The following is a 26,001-nucleotide window of genomic DNA, read 5'->3' on the forward strand; positions in this document are numbered from 1 at the left end:
TAATGATTCCAAATTACCCAATTCAAATTTGATGTGTTTGAAAGACAAAACCTTCCAAAGACTTAGAAATACATGGTTAACCTACACTGTAAAAAACAATTTGTTGAGTCAACTTAAAATAATTTGTAACCTGGCTGCCTTAAAATTTTAAGTTCAGTCAACTCAAAAAAAGTTTATCCAACTTGAAATGTTACATTATACTAAGTGACAACTTAGATATTTGATTTTAATCAACTTAAAATTTTAAGGCAGCTGGGTTACTTACCCATCTGTTAAGTTTAGCAAACACAAATCTCTAAGTTGTTACTTAGTACAACTTAACATTTCAAGTTGACTAAACTTATTTTAGTTGACTGAACTTAACATTTTAAGGCAGCAGGGTAACAAATTATTTTAAGCTGACTCAACAAATTGTGTTTTTTATTTTTTACAGTGTACTGAGTGATATTTCAAATAAAAATTATTGTGTTCATCAGTAGCTGATACAGTGTTGATTTTTGTAAAATAAGTGGTCAAATGCTGTTTCATCATCTGACTAATGACTGATCTTTGTGTGAACGTCCACAAAACTTGAAGACTTTCTGAATGTATATAAGCAGTAGGCTATTTTAGAAAGGAAAATGTAAAAGATGAAATTAGGGAGAATTAATAAATTATGAATAAGTATTGCTATTGCATAATATGTATATCATGTAATCCATAAAAAAGTAACTGTCATCTGATTACGAGTATTTTAAAATGTAATATCATCTAATTACAAATTCTTCGTTTTTGGAAATCTGATTATGTTATCCAGATTACACATAATCAGTTATTACCCAGCTCTGTCTGTAACCTATTACATTTCTGAAATAACCTTTTAACATTGAATATAATGATATTAAACACAATACACAAATATTTGAGATGCTGTGGAAATGACACTGGTGGAAATGTTAAAAACCAAATTTTGTCAATAGACAAATTAAATAAAATTGGTACATTTTAATAAAAATTCGAAGTATTTTTAATGAAAGAAAAAAGTTTTCAGAAGGAATCTAAACTGCAAACCTAATCAATATAATATCAGAAAATGCTGAAAATTCAGGAATAGGTCCAAAGAGAATTCCTCCACATGCACGCACTGTGATATAACCCTGAATATTTCAACGGTCATGTCCCACATTGTTCTTTTACAAGCACCCAGTCCCAGGGGAAGAATACAAACCGACTGCCCAGCAAAAGCAACAGGCTTCTTTGTGTCTTTCTCTCTAGAGACTCCTTGTCCTCAAGTTGTTCTTTCCGTCTCTCTCCATTTCTTTCGTAGACCTTTTTTCGTTTATTCCTTGACCTGGATTCCCAGACAGACCCTTCTACTGGTGTCTCCTGGTTAGATATGTGTATTAGAAGGATCCAACCACAGCCCTCTTTGATCAAAGGGCATGACTGGCTTCAAATTTGTTCACCAGCGAGGAGAAACCATGTAGGTAGGGGACAATAGGATGCAGCACACTTGCAAGGGTGTCGGAATTGATTTGCTTGGGAAAGGGCAAGTCGAGGCTGATTTGCACTTGCTGCATATCCAGCAACACTCATGGGAGATGTCATTTTCTCTCATGGCGAAAACCAAAGATGGATTCAAACGCAGACGGATGTTTTTGACTGGTGTGGAGATTCAAAATATACAGTAGTTGTGGAATAAATCCTGTCTGAAATTGAGCCTAGAAATACGGCACCTCGGAAGCACCGAATAAAACACACATGCATGTAAACTCACACGTGTTCAGTGACTGTATAGAAAGAGGGAACCACGGCAACAAGGCAATTTATCTTTTGTGATAAATCCCCATGTGCATCTCCAGAGACACCCAGCCCATACGGACAAATCAACACATTTTTCACTCTCCCACTGTCCTTTTCTGTCTTTCCCTTATTTTCTCCGCCATTGATTTTTGCTCAGCTCATCTTTGTGTTTTGCTATTTTTTGAGTGAGAATGTGCGTCTTACTAATGAAAAAATTTAAGCCTCATTGTGAATTACTTTTTAAATAACTTTTCGAACTATTCCGTATTATTCCATTATATATTAATACATCAGGTACATTGTATTTTAAGAGAAAGAACATCTTTTTTAGACATGAATAAAGATGACTTAAAGGAATAGTACGCCCAAAAATAAAATTATGCTGAAAACTAACTCACCCTCAGGCCGGAGTTGGAGATATTTGGCATTACATCACCAATGGATCCTCTGTAGTGAATGGGTGCTGTCAGAATGAGAGTCCAAACAGCTGATAAAAACAAGTAATCGACATGACTTTTTTAACTTCAAACCATTGCTTCCATCTAAAATATCAGTCCTCTATCCATAATATTACTTTATCCAGTGAAAAAGTTATTTAGTCTGAATCAGAAGAGAAATATGCACAGTCCAAGGCAATTCTAAAGAAAAACATCTGAGAGGACAACAGAGGATAGACTTTTTCTCTTTAGGAAGTGTTATTAAGGACTGTTGATGTGTATTTTGACCAGAAGCCATGCCTTAAAGGGACAGTTCACCCAAAAATGAAATTTACCCCATGATTTACTCACCTTCAAGCCATCCTAGGTGTATATGACTTTTGACTTTCAGACGAATATAATCGGAGTTATACTAAAAAATCTCCTGGCTCTTCTATGCTTTGTAATGGCAGTGAATGGCTGTTGAGATTTTGAAGCCCAATAAAGTGCATCCATCTATCATAAAAAGTACTCCACATGGCTCAGGGGGGTTAATAAAGGCCTTCTGAAATGAAGCGGTGTGTTTGTGTTAAAAAAATATCTATTGGGCTTTAATATCTATACTATTTAATAGAACAACAATTCACTGCCATTATAAAGCTTGGAAGAGCCAGGACATTTTTTAATATAACTCTGATTGTATTCGCCTGAAAGAGGAAAGTCAAATACACCTAGGATGGCTTGAGGGTGAGTAAATCATGTGGTCATTTTTATTTTTGGGGTAAACTATCCCTTTAATGAAGGATTTGTTGCTTATAAACATGCAGCTTTTTACTTTACAAGATGTTAATTGATGGACTGGAGTCGTGTGGAGTGCTTCTGATTATTGTGATGTTTTTAGCAGCTGTTTGGACTCTCATTCTGACGGCACCCATTCACTGCAGAGGATGCATTGGTGAGCAAGTGATGTAATGCCTAATTTCTCCAAATTTGTTCTGATGAAGAAATAAACTCATCTTGAATGGCTTAGTTAATTTTTATTTTTGGAGAACTATTCCTTTAATGACCTTTTATAATTTATAGTAGCCTATTGATTTGGTTGCCCTTTTATAAATAAATACATAAATATGTTGTTTATTCTGACACTGACAAGGAGTTAAAATAAAAAATGCTTGTATTATAGCCAATCTCCTGTTTAGCCAAAACCTGCGAGCAGGTAAATTACAAACAGCAGTGGATTTTTACTGATATCCTATCACTGACACTGTGCGTGCAGATACAAAGAAACCAAAGGCCACGATTTCTCTCCCATTCGAATAAAACAGGAACGTCTCATGACAACACACTCAAACACACACATACCCCCTAGTGACAGTCTGTGCCCCTGTCCATCTTCTTAATCCACCGTCACTATGAGAGAAAAGCCTATCTAGGGTGATATTTGAGGAGAGCAATGGTTGTTGGCTAGCCGTAAGTCCTCTTTGGTAAAGGATATAACTGGGATTATGTCCGCATCGGGCTGCCTTTAGAACAGGGAGATGAATTCTCCTAGTTTGAGCATCTCCAAATGTGGCCGCCGGGATCATGCTAATATTTATGATTACTTAGCCGAGGTTCTTATCTGCAAACTGCCACACTGCACCCGGAATAATTCTGTTCTAGCGCAATATCTCACTATCGATTTTTTCTTTAAAGGAGACAAAATAACAGAGTATTAGGCCGGTAGCTTCAGCGCTTAGCAGGAAACAGATGAGGGTTTGGGAGAGTGTGGAAAAAATGTAATGTTAAATAATGATGATTGAGTGACAGGTGAAGGCCTAATTATTAGGCTGGTTTGGGGGGAGATTTGCATAACCATTCATACTAACTTTTTTTTTTTTGCCTTTACACAAACTGTTCAAAACAGTTTCAACATTTACATGAATTTAACTAATATTAACTTTATTATTAACTTTAATATTAACATTAAAATATAAATTGAATTACTGATGTAAAATTACTGAACTGTAATGCTCTTTTGACAGAATTTTAGAAGAAGTGGTTTCTCTACTTAATTTATATCATGTAATTTATCTTATTTTGTCCTCTGGGAAACATGTTCTGTAGCTTCTGAAGGGCAGTACTAAATGAAAAAAAACATAATTAGGCAAAATAAGAAATATATACACATCTTCATTTTGTTCAAAAGTTTACGTCCCTGGCTCTTAATGCATTGTTTTTCTATCTGGAGCATCAGTGAGTGTTTGAAGCTTCTATAATAGTTGCATATGAGTCCCTCAGTTGTTCTTAGTGTGAAAAGATGGATCTTAAAATCATACAGTCTTTGTAGTTCGCTAACTGGACAAATGTCTTAAAGAGTTAGTTCACCCAAAAATGAAAATTCTGCCATTAATTACTTACCCTCATGTTGTTTCAAACCCGTAAGACCTTTCATCTTCGGAACACAATTTAAGATATTTTTGATGACATCCCAGAGGGTGCTACCACGTTCAAGACCCAGAAAAGTGCCGACCCAGATCCGGTGTTACGACGTTGAACACAGCGTTCAGCGTCGTTATGGAATGAAGTTGTTATTTTTGTTTGTATTATCGTAGCTTTGTAAAATTACAGTTGAACCACTGATGTCACATGAACTATTTTATTGAGCGTCTTGGTACTTTTCTGTGCCTTGAATATGGTAGTACCCTTGCTGTCTATCTCAAATTGTGTTCCGGAGATGAAAGAAGGACTTATGGGTTTGGAACAACCTGAAGGTGAGTAATTAATGACAGAATTTTCGTTTTTGTGTGAATTAACTGTTTAATGGATGTTTATTTTTGGTGAGTCAAATACACGCAGTGCTACCATTGCAGTCCGACTCTTGAATTAATGATTCTTAAGAACCGGACCTTTTTAGTAAATCAAAAACATTCAGCTTAACCAGTGTAGTTCAAATGCTGAGTGAATGACTCTGAGTTGGTTCTTTTTAAATAATCAGTTTACATTGGTGAAGCTGAGCCATTTTGTATTTAGTACTGACCTGAATTAGACATTTCACATAAAAGATGTTTACATATAATCCACAAGAAAAAATAACAGTTGAATTTATAAAAATGACCCTGTTCAAAAGTTTACATACACTTGATTCTTAATACTGTGTTGTTACCTGAATGATCCACAGCTATTTTGTTTGTTTGTTTAGTTAATGAATCCATTGTTTGTCCTGAACAGTTCAACTGCTCGCTGTTCTTCATAAAAATCTTTCAGGTTCCACAAATTCTTTGATTTTTGTGTATTTGAACCCTTGAACAATGACTGTATGATTTTGAGATCCACCTTTTCACACTGAGAACAATCGAGGGACTCATATGCAACTATTACAGAAGGTTCAAACACTCACTGATGCTTCAGAAGGAAACACGATACATGAAGGGGTGAAATTTTTTTGAATTTGAAGATCAGGGTAAATTTAACTTATTTTCCCTGGTGAAAAAAACAGCATATGCTGGTAGGTATGTTTTGATGCTGGGATGCTGGTTAGGTAGGTTTTGATGCTGGTTTAAGCTGGTCCTTTGCTAGTTTATGCTGGCCCTTTGCTGGTTCATGCTGGTCCTTGACCAGCAACATGACCAGCAAAAACCAGCAAAGGACCAGCTTAAACCAGCTAAGGACCAGCATAAACCAGCAAAGGACCAGCTTAAACCAGCATCAAAACCTACCTAACCAGCATTCCAGCATCAAAACATACCTACCAGCATATGCTGTTTTTTTCACCAGGGTTGTCTTCTGGCAAACATGCAAGTATCTTCTGACTGGCAGTACTGAATGAAAAAATATGACATTTAGGCAAAATAAGAAAAATGTACACATCTTAATTCTGTTCAGAAGTTTACACCCTGCATTGTATACATTAACGCATCATGTTTCCTTCTGCAGTAGTTGCATATGAGTCCCTCAGTTGTCCTCAGTGTGAAAAGATGGATCTCAAAATCATACAGTCATTGTTGGAAAGGGTTCAAATACACAAATGCTGAAAAACCAAAGCATTTGTGGGACCTGAGGGATTTTTCTGAAGAAGCAGCGGGCGTTGAGGACAAACATTGACTCATAAACAACTATCACTATAAAAAAAAAAAAACCTGCTGCGGACCATTCAGGTAACAACACGGTATTAAGAATCAAGTGTATGTAAACCTTTGAACAAGGGAATTTTTATAAATTCAACTATTATTTTCTCTTTTGGGCTATATGTAAACATCTTTTTTTGTGGAATATCTAATTCAGGTCAATACTAAATAAAATAAATATTATGCACTTTGTATGATCTCTCTTATTTTGGTAAAATAACATTTTGCAGATTCTGCAAGGTGTATGTAAACTTTTGACCTCAACTGTAAATTAGGCTATGTATAATAATAAAAAAATTATTTTATATATAATAATATATTATAATTTGTAAATCGGTGAAATGACATTAAGACATTTAAAAATGTCTCTGTAAACACACATTTTGCAAGAAATGTTTTTTGTTATTATAATGATCTAATCATTTGCCAGTATAATTGAATTTCTTTATTCCATGTACCCCTTAAAAGTCTTAATAAGAATGACTGTTTATGTTTATACAATATAAGATTATATTTCTGACTCCACTTGAAGGCTGTTCTTGTCAAGTCTTTTGTTATTTTTTTTTTTGTTTCCACATCCGCACATCCACTTACAGTATAAACAGAATCTGGAGGCTTCGGTTCCCGTCGAGTCCCAATGTGCTACAACACAGTGACCTTCAAAATGTCTCTTTGGCTCTGCTGGTAATTAGAACAACCGCACTCATTAGCCAACGACTGTCAACCTCCTGTGATTTTGTCGGTTTACCCAAGAAGCTTCGCATACCGGCAAGAGCTAACATGGTTATACATGGAGAACATCAAAGTGCTCTACCGAACAGATGGATTGTGTATGCGAAAACAAAAATGAAATAATTACCCACAATTCCCTTCTCGGCCTCAGACCAGGCCCTTTTGGTTGGCTCTCATTAAAATGTCAAAACACAGAGACTCTACAACATATCTCATCTTTACAGCAGGGACAAACAGCGGGTTGAAATGATAGCGTTCCCCCGTGTCCATTTAAAAGAGTTTGTAGTCATTCTCCCTGGTGCAGTGTCTCTTACAGTGCCACATTAACACCTTCTCAGCTCACTGATTCCAGAGCTCCTTTTTTAGGGAGTAAAACACACTCAGTACAGCACAACTGGGAATAACCCCCCCTGATTCTTTCTGGCTGTAAGGGGTGAGTGTGTGTGAGCTCGTCCCCTGAGATTGTCGAGTGATTACACACATATTACAGTGCGCGAGCTCCCATGTCACATTAAAATTGCGCTTGCTCCTAATAGCGTCTTTAGCCACCTTCCTTCCACCCCTCCCTCCCTCTTTCTCTCTCTTCCTTTCTTTTTCTACCCGAATGGCTGTGAAAATAACCTCTGAACAAAAGGTCAAGTGACTGGTTCTTTTGCTTCTCTGCACCCTTCATTTTTTTATTTAAGGGCCAGAGCTACAGTATAGAGTGCTTTGAGGTAGCCTAGCATGAAATTGTAATGTCGGGATAAACAATAGGTGCAGGCTTTGCCGTTACACAGATGCAGAGTGTGGGTTTTGCGTAGGTGTGGGGCGGTAATGCACATGTGTAATTTCACAAGGACTCACATCGCCCTGCAATCATGTGTGTGCAAATGTGGACATGAAATTGATTCTGTGCTGAATTAACTGTATGCATGTTGTGAAAAAAAAAACAAGGAAAGTGATGAAGATACTTTTTAAACAGTATAATAATATGCAAATAAAAAACGTCTTTCTGTTCAATGTGGACTCATTAATTTTCAAAGTGAGTTGGCACCTTCAGGTGAAATGAGCTACAGGCGACAAGATGTTGGCATGTCCAGCGACGTGACAAAGTTGAGAAAAGTTTCACTTTATGCAAATGTGCCGTGACTACCAATGGGAATGAAGACAATGGAACTCCTTGCAGCAAGATGCAAGAGATGTTAATCATTGCAGTGAAAATTTCCTGAAGTTATATGATATATTCCTGATTATGTATGCGATTACAGTATGTGTTTGTGGATAATAGGTTTTTGTGGAAAAATTTATCTTAATTACAATTGAGGTCAAAAGTTTACATACACCTTGCAGAATCTGCAAAATGTAAATTATTTTACCAAAATAAGAGGGATCATACAAAATGCATATTATTTTTTTTTATTTAGTACTGAGCTGAATAAGATATTTCACATAAAAGACATTTAGAAAGATAAGACAAGAGAAAATAGTGGTTGAATTTTTTAAAATGACCCCATTCAAAAGTTTACATACACTTGATTCTTAATACTGTGTCGTTACCTGAATGATCCACAGCTAGGTTTTTTTGTTTAGTGATAGTTGTTCATGAGTCCATTGTTTGTCCTTAACAGTTAAACTGCCTGCTGTTCTTCAGAAAAATCCTTCAGGTCCCACAAATTCTTTGGTTTTTCAGCAATGACTATGTTTTTGAGATGCATCTTTTCACACTGAGGACAACTGAGGGACTCACATGCAACTAATACAGAAGGTTCAAACACTCACTGATGCTTCAGAAGGAAAAACAATGCATTAAAGGAGAAGTCTACTTCCAGAACAACAATTTACAAATAATTTACTCACCCCCTTGTCATCCACGATGTTCATGTCGTTCTTCCTTCAGTCGTAAAGAAATTATGTTTTTTGAGGAAAACATTTCAGCATTTTTCTTCATATAATGAACTGATATGGTGCCCCGATTTTGAACTTCCAAAATGCAGTTTAAATTTGGCTTCAAACAATCCCAGATGCGGGTGTAAATGATCCCAGCCGAGGAAGAAGGGTCTTATCTAGCAAAATGATCAGTTATTTACATAAAAAAAAAATACAGTTTAAATACTTTTAATACTTTTTTTCATTCTCAAATGCTCGTCTTGCCTTGCAGTCCTTGAACTCTGTGTACTCTGGCTCAAGACAGTTAGGGTATGTCGAAAAACATCCTACATCATTGCAGAAGTTCCAACCCAGTCTTTGCAAAATGAACATGCAAAAAAAGATCAAACACCCTTAACAAAAAGATAAAACAGCGATATAGGATGATTTTAAAGTTGAGGGAGAACATGAGATGGGAGTTTTTCGACATAACCTAACTGTTACGAACAGGAACAAAAACAGTCCAGGCAGAGTGAGACAAGACGAGTGTTTGGTATTAAAAAGTATATAAATTGTATTATTTTTATAAAAATAACTGATCGTTTTGCTAGATAAGACCCTTCTTCCTCAGCTGGGATTGTTTACAACCGCATTTGGGATCATTTGAAGCCGCATTTAAACTGCATTTTGGAAGTTCAAAATCGGGGCACCATAGCAGTCCATTATATGGGGAAAAATGCTGAAATGTTTTCCTCAAAAAACATAATTTCTTTACGACTGAAGAAAGAAAGACGTGAACATTGTGGATGACAAGGAGATGAGTAAATTATTTGTAAATTGTTGTTCTGGAAGTGGAGTTCTGCTTTAAGAGCCGGGGGGCTGAAAACTTTTTGAATTTGAAGATCAGGGTAAATTTGACTTATTTTTTCTTTTGGGAAACATGTGATGTAAGTATGTTCTGTAGCTTCTGAAGGGTAGTACTAGATGAACAAAATATGATATTTAGGCAAAATAAGAAAAATGTACACATCTTGTTCAAAAGTTTACACCCCTGGCTCTTAATGCATCATTTTTCCTTTTAGAGCATCAGTGAGTGTTTAAAACTTCTGTAATAGTTGCACAGTCCCTTAATTGTCCTCAGTGTGAAAAGATTTCAAAATCATATAGTCATTGTTGGGAAGGGTTCAAATACACAAAAATGCTGAAAAACCAAACCATTTGTGGGATCTGAAGGATTTTTCTGCAACGGCAGGACAAACATGATCATCTATCACTAAACAAAAAACACAGCTGTGGATCTTTCAGGTAACAACACTGTATTAAGAATCAGGTGTATGTAAACATTTGAACAGGGTCATTTTTATAAATTCAACTATTATTTTCTCTTGTGAATGTCTTTTAAGTGAAATTTCTTACTCAGCTCAGTACTAAATAAAAATAACATGAATTTTGTATGTAAACTTTTGACCTCAACTGTATATTAAACGTATAGCTCTAAATTATGCATGTGTCTGAGTTTACCACAATTTCCGTTGGCCACACTAAAGATTACATTTTTTAATTAGTGACACAATTATGTGATTCAATGAAGCTCCATTCTACAAATTTGCCTTCACATCACAGAAAAGAAGTTGGACCGATAAAGTCTCCTATACCATCTTTACACTGTCAGACTGTGTACTCTATCCACATACAAACTGACATAAACAGAACTGCAGTCTGTTTGGCTGCCGAACTGAGCCAGACATAACAGTACTGACTCACACAATGGTGTGTTTTTGGTGAGAGAAAAACCAAAAAGCTTTCTGTTAATCAACTCCGATGCCAATTGCATCAACAACGGTGAATGCGTCTGCACCTTTAAACCTTTATCAGGTAGTGTTCCACCACATGCATACATTAAAAATGCTAAAATATGTTGATAAAATACATTTTAAGTTAAAAATAATTTATGACTTCAAGCATTATGTTTGGTGATGCAGCAATTCTCTTATCCAAGATAAATTTCTTTCATGGGAGACAATGTATTATATGATGTCTTACAATAATATATAATATTTATAATAATAACACAATTACAAATGAACTCTTAATACCAGGATATCACAGTATTTCAGTATCTCAGTGGACCGCTCACAGCTCTCAGACACCATTGTCCTTGAACCTAAGAGCTCATTTTGCCTTTTATTTAATAAAAAAAATAAATACATGCCGTGTAATCAGTTGCCGCTTGTAATGTCAGTTAAAGATAACCAAATTTCCTCATTTTCAACACCGCCTCCCATTCAAGGGGGAGTCACTCTGTGCGGTGGAATTTTAGCAAACGTGATTTGATTGGCTCGCTGCTAATCCCCCGTCTCTGCGAACTCATATTCCATTGGACGTTGTCACTGTCAATCAGGCTGTCTGTGCCCGCCCACCCGTGGCGCCAAATAAGGCACATAGTACCGCTGTGTCTGTCAGTAGCCCGGACGGCTCCGTCTCATCCCGCACCGTGAGTCAAGCGTGCTCGGCTGCGACATGACCAGAGCCCCGCAGACCTGGCCATTCAAATATGGAGCAGTTTAAAGCGATCATTTCGGTGCTTTGGATATTATTGCTCAACAGAAACGAGGAGTCACGTGCAGAGGAAGGTATGTGTCTTTATAATAATTGTTTAGAAGCCAGGTAAATTGTTTTCGTAGATGGCATGAAGTGTCTAGTGGAAGTATAACTCTCACTGCAGGTGTGTGCTTTCTTATTCAGGCGGTGTAAAGTTAATAAACAGATGTAGAGAGGACCGGATCATTAATGTTTTGCGTTATGAGAAGCTTTGATTAAAACTCAAATCGAAATGTCAAGCGGTGAGCTTTTAAAAATAATGATCTTAAGGAATCTCCTAGAACGCTGGTGACAAGCTGCAACAATGTGTTGGTTAAGAAAAAATGTTGATTAATGAAGAGATGAACATAGTTCATTATATTATCTAATTTATATTTATACTGTTTTATGTTTTGAATTGCTTAATAACTAAACGCAAGCAAATCACAATAAATTGTGGTTGTGTATTGTTTCAAAACAATATTAAATTGTAATATGGAGATTAAAATGAAAAGATAAAAAGATTAAAATAAAAAATAATTAGACAATCATCTATGCACATTTAACAATCTTAAAATGTGCATTTATTTTTTTCTGTTGTCATAATCTGTTTTTTTTTTCTCTGTCTTGTCATTTTTCTTTGTCATGTCTTCATTTTTCGTTGTCATGTCATTTTAATCTCCTTATTATAATACTACAAAAGCAGATTTCAATAGATCCGGCTGTTATACTGGATTCACAATAGGTGCTTTTCTGACTGTGCTGCTCCTGGTGGGATTGTTTGACAGTCATGAAAGCTTCAGCAGTTTTGATGCCAGGCTGTCGCATTAGGCTCAGGTGAGGTCAACTAAGCGTCCTAATGAGTGGCATGGCACAGAGAGGGAAAGAACAGATAATAGCTGCGTCCCTTCAGGCTCTTTGGCTATGCTGAAGAAGCCCAGCTGAGCCAGGCTGCTCTCTCTCTCGCGCTTTTTTCCCCCTGCTCGCACTCTCGTACACAATGCTCTCATGTGCACATGGCTGAACTCTGCCAGCCCCCGTCCTCTGCTGGAATGCTGGTCGACTGGATTAGAATCGTTGCCTTAATGAATGTTTTGACAGCGATTAATTGCTGTGAAAGCGATGTGTTCTGAAAGGCCTTGTGTGGCTGCGGTGATATGGACGTTTTCTGATTGAGCTGAATATATTCTCACTGTACAGAGAACCTCTTTGTCCACAATTACGACCCAGTCCTGCTGCGTCGGTTCTCTTTGTATTCAGCCTCACTGTATTCTCTCTGTATTCGGTCACTGACAGGTGGGATTCAGACTGGATGAGAGCTCTTTGTTGCTGCAGATTGTACAAAGAGCTAACCTAAAAGTGAAAATTGCTGTCATTTAGTTATTTCTAAACTCATATGTGATAATATAGCATAGCATATGCATCTAATCTATAGTTCGTTTGGGGTCAGAAAGATTTATTTTGAAATAAATTAATACTTTTAATCAGCGAGGATGCATTAAAGTGACATTTGTAATGTTACAAAAAGTGATATTTTCAATAAATGCGATTAGAGTGAACATTTTATTTGTAAAGTGTTCACGCAAATATTAAGCAGCACAAATTTTAACGTTGATAATAATAAGAAAAGTTTCTTGAGCAACTAAGTTAGACTGATTTCTGTGGGATTCTTTGACACCTGAACACGCTTTGCATTAGAGAAATAAGTTAATTGTTAATATTTCACAATATTACTCTTTTTACTGTATTTTTTTGGTGAGCATAATAGACTTTTATTATATATTCAGCTATACATGGCTATATATATTCAGTATATATCATATGTGACCCTGGACCACCAAACCAGTTATAAGGATCAATCTGAAAGCTGAAAAAATAAGCTTTCCATTCATGTATGGTTTGTTAGAATATGACAATATTTGGCCGAGATACAACTCTCTGAAAATCTGGAATCTGAAAGTGCAAAAAAATCAAAATATTAAGACAATCACCTTTAAAGTTGTCCAAATGAAGTTCTTAGCCATGCATGTTACTAATCAAAAATTACGTTTTGATATATTTACAGTAGAACATTTACAAAATATCTTTATGGAATATGATCTTTAATTAATATCCTAATAATTTTTGGCATGAAAGAAAAATTGATAATTTGACCCATACAATGTATTTTTGGCTATTGGTACAAATATACCCATGCTACTTAAGACTGGTTTTGTGGTCCAGGGTCACATATGCCAAAACCTGCATAACCATTCTCTCATGCTTAATCCCTCCATCTCTCCTTTCTTTTTCATTTCCTGTGTTTTTTCCCATTCCCCAAAGCGCAGGTGTCTTTCCTCACACAGTCGGTTGGAGGTGGAGGCCCCTCATTCCTGACCCCTCAGCCTTAACGCACCTTGGCATCTCATTGTGGGCTTATTTACTGCTTTTTAGTGGGTTTGCGGCCGTTGTGGTGGCGCAGCGCTTTCGGCCATGTGCCGGTCGCATCTGCTGCTTTGGTCATGCTGTTCCTGTGCCGTTTAAATACTCTGTCAGGGTGCAATTCAGACCATATGAGGGCATTTACCTAGGAAAGCTTTATACGCTTGTCATCTCTGTGCTGGGTTCCATCAACAGACTCTGCCAAACTCCTCCTGAATGGCATTATGCTCTCTGAGTTGTTGGCAGAAGTGTAATAATCTGGGCTTGGGCCCTGAATGTGTTAACAATGTGGCAATATTCAGCATAATATATCGATTCAAACAAAGACCAGTTAGCATGGAAACTCATACCGGTGCTTTTATTAAAAGCTTGATTTTTAGTCCTGGCTAATGGTGGTGGGTTACACCGTCGGATATCTGTGCTGGCGGTGCCTGTACTTGTTGTTGAAGGTGGCAGCCGGACTGTGCGGGCAAGGTTAGAATGATTTGTGAGGTTGGCAGGCGTAACAGTGACATCCAGGAGTTTATTTAGTGGGCCGTTGTGATGTGTGGACTCACAATGAGCAAGGAAGAAAGTAAAACAATGAGGGCTGGAGACAGGAGATGGCTGTGTCCGAAAGTGGAAAAATGTTGTTTTCGTAGGCGGTATGTGGAGGTAGAAAGGTGAGCGGTTTCTGAATTTAATGTTTGCGTAACATCCTAGCTCTATTTTAGCAGACTCACTGCCTTCAATGGCAGCATTCTAACTGAAACAGAACTTCATAAGTGATTGATCTGGAGCGCTCTATATAGGCAGTGACTCATGCGTCATACATCGTGTCATGGAAGACTTGACTAAAAATTGATTTCAGTGCAGACGATGTGAAAGGAATGACGCAATACTTTAATTGCCATTAAATACATGTAATCTCTATTAATTGAATGACAAGTTTTAAGAATTTTCATGATCAAAGTGTTTTTTTTCACCTACTATGGATTTCTTTAAGCAAACTTCTTTCTTAGTGATGGGTACATGCAATGCTGCCTTTAAATTTGGCCTAAAGAAATTATTATTGCAGGTAGGGTTTTCACAATATCACATTTTCCTAACATAATATTTGTTGCCAAAAGAATTCACAATACCAGAATGAAACTTGAAACTTTGAAAACATGCTATAAAGTCAATTTCATCTATAACATTTTTTTCTTTTTTTTTGGCCAATGAATCATGCTCAACATACAAATGTAGGGAAGAAAAGAATACTTTGCAGACTGAGGTGAAAGATTGTCATTTTTACAGAACCCAAAAACTTAAAAAGGCGATATAACTTGTTCGCATACAAGTAGAGTGTCTTTCTTTTGTCTGTCATCTCCAACATGATTATCTCTACCTGTTGGGGAAAGCTTTAAAAGTAATGCATTACAGTATTGTGTTACTCCCTAAAAAAATAACTAATTTCATTACTTAGTTACTTTTTATGGAAAACAATGCGTTACATTACTTTTATGTTACTTTTTAAATCTGGGCAGGGTTGTTTGTTTGTTTTTAATAAAAAGTGTTTTTTTTTTTTTGTTAAATGTAAAAGCTCTTTTACACCAAAAATGAAATGGATAAGCCTCAGGCTGAAAGAATTAGGCACAAATGTCAGATTATCTAAAGTAATTTTTGCTTATTAGTATGGTTGAGACATTGGTTAATAAAATGGGATTAAATACATAAAGGATATTTGTGTTAACACAAACAATTATTGCAGGTTTGCATTTCACTGTTTTTATTCATTTTGAGGAATACTGAATCTGTGCGATAAATTAATGCATGTTCACATTTAGTCTAGAACTACAGTAACATCGGCTCTGCATTTACTCCTGATTTCTTTTGAAATGTGGACTGGAGAGTGTTCAGTCAATACATGGGAAAACAAAGTGACTGGCTTTACTTATTTTCTTGTAAAAAGTAATGAGTTACTTCACTACTTGAAAGTAATCTGATTACGTAACTTGCGTTACTTGTAATGTGTTACCCCCAACACTGCATATTGTCATAAGCTATCTGTCCATCACTCTGTTTTTATGCGCATTTTGAAGTAATGCATCCGAAACGAGTGATGGAAACGCCAGATTTCGAACAAAAAAAAATCTCTTAATTAGCAAAAAAGTTTGAGGTAAGACATCTACCTCCAAAAGCAATGACCACATTTATTGTTTCATCTGCGCAAGTAATTTATTTTACATGAAAATTATTATATTCAGTAATAATTTTCTTAGTGATATTTTGTGCAAGTTTATATGGAAGTGATCATTTTGTTCTCTTTGACTCGTTGGATAAAAATGGTGCTTATTTGCAAATGTTTTATGTGATATTCCAATTTTTATGTTTTTTGCAACACTGCCACCTACTACTTTATGTTGGGTTGTTAAGTAGAGAGTTACTGGCACTAGATTATTCATGAAATATTGTTAGAGTACAATGAACATAATGTCGGTATTTCAGTTTTTAAATATCTCGGTTAACGTCAGTATCAGTATATTACAACACCCCTAAAGACAGACAGCATAATTAACTTCAAAACTTTATAAATGTTCTTTTTTTTTTCATGTTTTTCCACTTATGATTTAATTTCTAATGAGAAATAGGCACTGTAGTCATTAAATACTTGCTTTGGTACATTTAAAACGAAATTTGTTTTAGAATTAGCTTGATTTTGCTTTTATTAAAGATGTTATGGAAGTCTATCTGAAACAATTTTCTTTAGGAAGAAACTTGAACTGCCTCTTCATTCATTGACTGATTGGGCTTCCGCCTGCGTTCAGACTCAGCCGGTGTAGCTCTTATAGTCATGATTACCCATAATACCCTGTGTGGATGTCATAGGAGAATCGTTGCTTGCAATCTGGTAGTTAAGCTTGATCTGTTTCCTCACAAATTGACCAAGTCCCGTATTGAGTAGAACAGTGCGGATCGATCTTGCATTGTTCTCTGCGGCTTTAGGAGAAGGGTCACCGGGATTCATCTTCGTTCCCTGTGAGGACAAGTTTCTGCTGGATCTGCAGGAATGCCCCTGGAGGCGGAGTCACGTCTGAGGTGGTTTTGTGAAGGGGATGGATGGTTTTATTACCAGGAGAATATGGATGTTTCTGGATTGCCATGCAGCTTCATAAAGGTGAAAAATGAAACGTACTTTATGGCATCAGTGTTGGGTGAACATAGAAAACCAAGTGGCAGAATGCTTGATTGTCCTTCTAACTGCATTGTGTATTTGCTTTTGAATATTTATCTATTTACAGCACTGAAATGTGTCAGATAGCTGGAAAAGAACATGCTGTATATGTACCTGACCTCTTGTTGTGCTGATCTTTATTTTTAAAGCACTCTAGACAAGCATTTTCTCTGTGAAAATAGGTTGTTTGTTCTCACATTTTCTTAATGTTGTTCAGTATCTCGATTGTAATATGAATATTAGAGATGAAGAAAAGGACATGTTTGCTTTTGGGGGTGCTGATGGCTGCTCACACATGCAGATGTGGGCTTATGTAAGATTCCAGACCCCTGGTTCCTTTAAAGGTTTAAGCAATAAGACAAAGGAGCAGTAGAGAATAAATGTTGCTTTTCTCTGGATCTGCAACAATTGACTACGAGCTGCTTCAGTTTCACAATTAGAGTTTTTAAAGCAAAACACATTTTTTCGCAGGGTCGACACATTTTTCCCAGAGTTAACTAAGGACGAAGGTATTGATTTAGGGATATCATCTCTCCAGGCACCTGAGCATCTAGATCTGACTGGGGGTCCGATGTAACGAAAGCCGATAACTGACATGAAGAGTTTGCAAATGAAATGCCAGTTTTGTTAAGTGTGGCACTCAAAAGTATTGATTAAATTTACTTTAACAGTAAAAATGATTGACAAATGACAAATTTGATGTCTAATTAAATTGGCATATAATTTTCAGTTTTTTTTAAGGAAATCTAAATATCTGTCATATGACAGTTTTAGGGATTAGGCTAAAATACATAAATGTTGTTAAAATAAAAAAATAATTATGGAATAGTTTTGTCACAAATTTTCAGCCCCCTGGGTTAAGGCCAGTTTTACTCTCTTATTTAAGCAAAACAATGTGGCACTAGGATGTCGCAATGAGTTGTTTTACATTAGACAACCAATCACAGAGTGCCTCAGTTCCAAGCTCAGTAAATATTTATGAGCTTTGCACAACATTCACGTTTTCATATCATATTGAGCATCTAAGAGAATTCATAGCAGTTATAATGACAAAAAGTGATGCCAAACCAGTTTACTGAAGTAATGAAGTATGAAGCAAGTTTCAGTATGATTGAAAAGATTTAAAGGGATAGTTCACCAAAAAAGAAACTTCTGTTTTTAATTACTCAGCCTCATGTTGTTCCAATCCCATAAGACCTTTGTACAACTTCAGAACACTAATGAAGATATTTTTGATGAAACCTGAGAGCTTTCTAACCCTACATAGACAGCAATGCAACTGGCAAGTTCAAGGCCCAGAAAGGTAGTTAAAATATCTGGAAGATAGTCCATGTTACGGGTCCAGGTCTTACTGGTTCGGAACAACTTGAGGGTGTGTAATTAATGCCAGGATTTTTTTTCTACAAATTTTTCCGACATTCCCACAGGTGAACAGTTGCATGCTGTAAGTTGTCCAGTCTGAATATTCAGATGTTGTTCTGGGTATCAGCAGTCTGAAATAAAATATCCTTTGATTACTTTAACAGTGTTTAAAAAGACACTAGGTTATCTTTTTAAGTTTGTTAATGTTCATTATTGCTTATGTGGTTGTTTTATTGGACCTAATGCATATGTAATGTTCAGAAATCCTCTTCACCAATACATCAGTGGTGGATTTCATCCCAGAGCTCATAACAAAGGCCATGTGCCACATCCCTTCTGGGAAACTATTTAAACTTTAATGTTTCATTCAGCATCCTCACAGCATAGTACAGGCTGAACTGTCGCTCAGCTTAAAGGGTTTTATATTTGAACCACCTGATATGTAAAGTGGATTTTAAGTATCCTCTCTCTGCTCGTTGAGTGATGCCTGATAGACACTTAAGAGACTTAAAGCAATTTACTCTTTCCTGAGCAGCCCACATGGGCGAGATATGTCTGCCTCTCACTGTCTGGTTTGCCAGTGTGACATGGGCTTGGCGACAGTGCCGTTGGCCCCTTCGGCCCCCTCAGATGCCCGTGAAGCAGCACTCCGGTGATGTGCAAAACCCCATTAATCTTTTGAAGAGGCATTTGACCTTTCAAACTCATTAAGCGCCGCAACCTCGCACATGCCGGATATGAGCCTTCTTGCTCGCCTTCTCCGTCTCCCTCTGCCCCCTTTATCAGGGCCTAGATAGGAACAATGTTCTCTCTCCCTTCCTCACCGCGCAGCTTTGACCACTGACCTGGAAAATCGCCCGACCTTTTAATGCGTGGTTTCCCGCTGATGAATAAATTCATAAATTGTACGCTCTGGCATGAAGGCTTTTCTCAGTCTCCCCAGAGCCCGAGATCAGGGCCACAGGTTTAGAAAGCCTGACTTCTGCGATTGCTCTTGCTCCCAGTGGTTGGAAAACAGTTGGTGCTGGGTTCCAGGGGATGGACTGATAGGGTTAGTTGATGGAAGCTGCTGCTGAGGTTGGAGCCATGGCATAGGGGTTTAGACTTGAGGAAGGGATCTGCAGAACTAGATACATTTAAGAACAACTTGTAAGGGTCCAGAGATAGGCTTGAATTATTAAGTTAAATTATTTTTAATTTAATTTTAATTTTTTAAAATGCAAGAGCATGCTAATCAAAGCACCACTGTTAAAAACTCCTCAAAAAATTACTTATTTTAGTATTATTTATATACTGTTATTTATATTTATAGGATTTAGGATATTTTCGAATTAGCTTTTATTTTTATATTTTCTCATTTCAGCCAATTGATGGTTGATTTTTTTTTTTTTTTTTTTTTTTTTTTTTTTTTTTTTTTGGGAATTGTATTATTTGCTAATGTAATTTTATTTATTTAAATATTACTAGTTAAATATTTCTGTTAACATGTCTAATTTTTAAATTTTTTATTTAATACTTAGTTATAGGGCTCGAACAACGTGTTTTTTTCAGGGCCGATGGCGATACTGATTATTACAGATTAAGTAGACGAATAACCGATATTTTGGATCGATTTTATATATATGTCTGGTTTAAAATTAAAAATAAATGTTAAAATTAAAATATGAAAAACTTTCTTTAAATACTTTTAAATTAGTTTTTTTTGGCAAATCAGTTTTGTAAATGGCTGGTGCAGATAACCATAAAAATGCTTAATATCGGCGCCGATAATCGGTCGACCCCTGTATTTTATTTCAGCCTAATTTTAATGAATGAAAGTTATTTTCATTAATTTTAGTTTTAGTTAATAGTAACAACAAAACTAATCAACTGGTTAGTTACTGAGTGGTTGGTCAACTAGTTAACTATTGTAGCTTATCTATGAATTCGATTTTTTTTTTTTTTTTGTTTTTTTCTTTTTTTTTGTTTGTTTGTTTGTTTGTTTGTTTGTTTTTTCTTTTTTTTTTGTTTTTGTCCATTGTTTTTCTACCATCTAATGAAAAGTCTCAAAAAGCCAACATAAAAATAAGATTCCAATTATTATAATAAAACTTTAAAAAAACAATATAAATAGCTGCAAAAATTGCAGGAGGAGAAGATGACATTTCAAACGTAAAATAATGTTAACTTGATCAGAGTTTGCTAAATTCAACAAAATAAACAAATACAAATAAACAATCAAGAAAGGTAATTCAGGACTTCAAAATAATAGAATGACCATTTTTTTTCTTTAACACTTTGTTTACAGATGATTGTGGAAGCTTCTGTGAAAATGTATGCCTGTGTCATTGTTTTTGTCCTGAATGGGTTGACTGCAATCTCGCAGGCAAATGAGCCAGAGCTGTGGCTATCTGTATGGCTGAATTGCAAGCTCCGCAATCAGTGTGTGAAGTGTTTGGGTCTGTGTGTATTTCTACGTTTACTCTGATTGCAATCAAAACAACTGAGGGGGGTCTGCTTTCAGATGCAGTGAGTGTGTGTGTGTGTGTGTGAACGTTTCACTAAACGGTTAACCGCAAACCAGGGTCAGCTTGGACCTCAGATGCAACATTGTACATATCGTCTAGCTTGAAAAAGAAAGAAAATTTACCTGATCCTTTTTTTTTTGTAGTGGAACGTTTCTGTAATATCACAACTGGTGCTTCATCTAGAGGCATATAAATCCTGGCACGCTTGGAATGGATACGCTATAGAGATAACAGCTTGATTTATCGGCTTTTTTACTCTTGTTAAGATCTTGTGCATGCTCAGACGTGCACTGTGATTGCTTTTTCAGAGTGTTTAGAAGGCTTTACGTTCTGTTCAAGAAGCTGATTTCTCAGGGCTCTGAGCTGTTTGCTGATAGAATGTTTATTATTGCGTGATGTACTGTGGAGGTTTGGATGCTGGGCTGCAACAACTAATCAATAAAGTTTGATAATGAAAATAGTTGACAATGAATGTCATTACACTAAAATAGCACTAATCTATAATGTTTATACTTGAAAAAATGTAAAGCATGCCATGCATTTACTTTTTGTTGTTCTGCTGCTTTTTCTCGTTATGACTGGTCATGTGATATGAAACGATGGCGTTTGACATTGTCATCATTGACATTGTGACATTGAAATTGCTTTTGAATTTTTATGTTTCCTTTATCCTTGCACATTACAAATTTTAAATTAAATGTAATGTGTGCATTATATCTAATAACACTTAAAATTTAGAGTCTGTGAAGAAAAGTGGCCTTACCTACTATGTACTTACGTTGAAATTAATCATTTGACACAATGTACTTATTGTGTACATACGTGTATTTACATTGTACTTAGATTTTACAAATATGTGCATGTAATTACATTTCTAATTAATTTATGCAGTTACATTTATAATTACACTGCTGACCCATCCCTTACATCTTAACCCACCCTTAAACCTACCCATACCGCCAAACCTCTCCCTAACCTTACCCATATCCCACCTCAATAGCAGCAAAAGTGTTTTGCAGTACAATATGACCACATTAAGTACATTGTGCTTATTTTTTTATGCAAGTACATAGTAGTTAAGGCCACTTAATATAAAGTGGGACCTATTATTACAATTCAAAATAACTGTTTACTGTTTTAATGTTTTAAAATCTATTTTTCCTGTCATGGCAAATCTGAATTTTCAGCAGCCTTTACTCCAGTCTTCAGTGTCACATGATCTTTCAGAAATCATTCTAATATGTCAATTTGCTGCTTAAGAAACACTTCTTGCTATTATTAATGTTGTAAATGGTTGTCCTGCTTAATATTTTTGTGGAAATAGTGATTTATTTTGGATCAATGTAGGTACGTAGGTCAAAAGAACACTATTTATTTTAAATAGAAGTCTTTTGTGACATTATAATGTATCATTATAAATACTGTCTTTACAGTCACTTTTGATCGATTTAATGTGTCTTTGCTGAAAAGAGGTATTCATTTTTTTCAAAAAAGAAAAAGAAACCCTGCTGACCCCAAACTTTTGAATTGCATAATAAAAGTAATAATAATGAAAATGTGGCTGTTTGATTAATTGAACAAGTTAGCGACAGGTTATCAAAGTAATTGACTGCAGTACTTATTTGGATGTAACATTTCTTCACTGAAGGAGTTGTAAAAAGATAGATCATCCAAAATGGACTTATGATATGCTTATGAGCAGTGTATTTAGTAGAATGTCAAAGCTGCTGTTTTTCGTGTATAGGGACCAAATATCCCAGGTCCTCATCCATTCTTATTATTTGGAAAGTAGTAGCTTTGACATCCTACTAAACACAAGAAAGTCATACAGGCTGTGAGTAAATGATGAAAATTGTCCATTCTTTAGGGAACTATCTCTTTAAGTGTGTGTGTAGTGTTTGGTGATGTAATGTGTGGTCAGATGGTCAGTTGGCGAGGTGGTGTGGTCCTCTCTCTCAGGGCCAGATGGGGAGGCTCTCAGGAAGTGCCAGTTCCTCCTCTCTATCCACTCTGCGAGCCTGTCCTCACAGACACACACTCAAGTTAATGGCTGTGTGTACGTGTGTGTATGACAGTGTCACCCTTTATTTCTCCTTGTCTCTGAGGTAATTGTAGATTACTTTAGCACTCCTTGAAGGTCAGCTCAAGGACAATTTAGCAGACACAGTCTAAATGAGAAGAAATAGGATTCACCTGGCAGGGAATGTGTGTGTGTGTTTGACTCTGTTTTTGTGCCCACGTCCATCCAGTGTGTGTTGTGTGGACGTCAGTGAATGACTGATGTTGTGGTGGCCTTGTGTCTTTGTATGGATGGTTGATGACACCACCCATACGGTTGCTGTCCATTCATTACCACAGAACTCTTTCAGTGTCTCTCTCTCAAGTATGACTCAGCTAAACCAAAGTCTGTACCTACAGGTTTATTTATTAAAGTTTGACTTTGAGAACCACTGATGTTCCAGTATGACATCTTGTTGTGCCATATTCAAACTGAATGAAAGCACAAATGCTCCAGTATGTAAAACATTCATCTCTCTTAGTTCATCGTCTGTATATTCTGGTTCAAATAAGTAAGGCTGGGTAAAAAAAAATTGCAAGTGATTCTCTCAGTCGAAGACTGACACGGAAGAGAAGAATTTGATAAGTCATTAATTTTGTTTTCTTTGTGCACAAAAAGTATTCTTGCAGCTTTATTAAATTACTGCGTCATGTGGACTATTTTAATGATGTCCTTACTACCTTTCTGGTCCTTGAACATGTCAGTTGCGTTGCTGCCTATGCAGGGTCCGCAAGCTCTCGGATTGGATCAGCTCTTAAAAAAAAAAAAATCTTGCTGCCCTCAAACTGTTGAACTCTAGTGTGTATATACTTCCTCACAGGTAGCAAAGGTGCAAATCAATGTCACCAAATGCCAACCTGAAGGCAGTGCACATAAAATCACAGTGAATTCTTCAGTAGAGAGATGGTGGGACTTATTGATGGGCATAGTTTGTATTAGGTCCGTTTTTGGGCAGTTGAGTTTTGAGTAGTTTGTTTTACACCTGCCAGAATAGAGCGTCTCGGTTTGCAGTTCATATTTGAGAGTCATTTCATCATTCTGTCGAATCAAAGTCAGATCACATTTCTAGTGCTGAATCAAAGTTCAACAAATACTTCAAAGCCGAGCCCTCCAAATCCTCCAATACAACTAAAACAAAGCCCATCAAATGCCATTGCACCTTATAAATAACAAAGCAAAAACAAGCATAGCAGATGTATATTATTACAACAACAGCATGCTGTTGCATTACTCAGAAATCCCTGCAGTGAATCCCTGTACTAAGAAAATGTGTTGCGAATAATTAGTGATATTTGTTAAAGCAAGCATCATTTTTAAAGGAGCACTCCACTTTTTTGGAAAATAGGCTCATTGTCCAACTCCCCTAGAGTTAAACAGTTAAGTTTTACCGTTTTCGAATCCATTCAGCCGATCTCCGGGTCTGGCGGTAGCACTTTTTGCATAGCTTAGCATAGATCATTGAATCTGATTAGACCAATAGCATCTCACTCAAAAATGACCATATGTAATGACGATATTTTTCCTGTTTAAAACTTGACTCTTCTGTAGTTACATCCTGTACTAAGACTGACGGAAAATGAAAGGTTGCGATTTTCTAGGCTGATATGGCTAAGTTTGTGACGGCTGCATAATACCATTGCGCCTGCTGCACCCATGGTACGGCAGCAAAGTTCTTTGATTATTACCCTGAAATGAGAGCATAGTTCCTAGCCATATCATAAAAGTACTAGTTTGATTTTTACCTTACTAGCAGCAACTAAACCGCTTATCTGTAGACGAGTAACCACCCAGATCAACAGATTCTCTGTGCTGTAAACCACTGCAAAAACCTAAGCAGCTTGATGCCTTTTCAACAACACACTAGCGCCGACTTTTGCTCAGACATGACTTGCATGTTCTTTGGAAATTTCAGTGTTGTGTGTTTCAGTGATGTGCATATGCCTTGAAATGTGCTTTTAGCTTCATTTACACAGTGTTCTGATCGTACATGCACACGTCGCTCTGTTAGCTGGTCCTGCCCGGGAGAATGCAGACGTGATGAAAAATTCAGGGCTGCTCTGTGGGTTGTGCAAGCTTAGAGTTGAGAATACTGTTAAATAGTGCAGTAGTCACAAAAGGCAGCGATTTAAAACACTACCTGGCTCCTTTCTTGCCTCGAGAGTCCAAGACTAGTGTATATATATTCAAGTTATCAGTCTATCACTATTGCTAACCCAGCACCATAGTCTGTTACATTAGCATGTCCCAAGTTGATCCATCCCATTTCTAGTGATTTCTCGAGTCAGAAAGTTTTATTCCAGCTTGGTTAGGCTTTGTGTGAGACTTGAAAATTGAAAAGACCAGCTTGTTTTTTTTTTTTAATTTAGCGATTGAGCAGTAGCCGGCTTGGCCGAGTGGACGTCCTCCTGGTTTAGGTCTGGACACACACTTGTGAAGTCTCTGCTTAGTGCGACGCCACTTTTTGACATTCCAAACTTGTCTGAGCTGTCGTGTTCAAATGCTTCCCATCTGCAGGCCGGGCTGCTTGGAAACTAGCAGTGCAGCATTTGCATTTTAATTTGCATTCAATCACCGCTGTGAGTGTGTGTTTACGTGCGTGTTTGCATTTATGGTGTCTTCTGAAAATTGCCTAGTGTTTTTCTGTTTTCCTTCTTTTTTTTTTTTTTTTGTATTATAGAGGCACTACAAACCTTAAATTTCAATCTGTCCATTCAGGGGTAAATGTAGATGAGCCTCCCACTATCTTTTGTTCACTCACAGTCTGTATCTTTCTTTTTCTTTCCATACACTGATTTCATTAGCGATGTGATATGAACCAGGACTCTTGGACAGCAGTTCAGCAGAATTTCTTTTTGTTTTTTTTTTCTTACACGCATACACCTACTCGCACTAACAAATTTAACATGGTTTTTCTTAACTGCTAAAACACAAAATATGATTCTCTTGACCCAAAATCCCAAATCATTAATTCAGTTCTCCAAAGTTCTCGCAT

At 36.6% G+C, this 26,001-nt stretch overlaps 1 protein-coding gene across 3 annotated transcripts in view; it reads left to right on the forward strand.

The window, feature by feature from the left end:
• The first annotated feature begins 11,337 nt into the window (after positions 1 to 11,337).
• LOC127182042 (ephrin type-A receptor 7) overlaps positions 11,338 to 26,001 on the forward strand; it is a 172,467-nt gene continuing 157,803 nt past the window's right edge. For all 3 annotated transcript variants that reach the window (XR_007829843.1, XM_051137136.1, XM_051137137.1), the window contains exon 1: positions 11,338 to 11,517. Coding sequence is in view for 2 of the 3 variants with exons in the window: in XM_051137136.1 (XP_050993093.1) it covers positions 11,439 to 11,517 (79 nt within the window). In the remaining variant the exon portion in view is untranslated. The remainder of the gene's footprint in view (positions 11,518 to 26,001) is intronic.

This window comes from Labeo rohita, chromosome 19 (genome assembly GCF_022985175.1).
Source record: "Labeo rohita strain BAU-BD-2019 chromosome 19, IGBB_LRoh.1.0, whole genome shotgun sequence".
Taxonomy (NCBI): domain Eukaryota; kingdom Metazoa; phylum Chordata; class Actinopteri; order Cypriniformes; family Cyprinidae; genus Labeo; species Labeo rohita.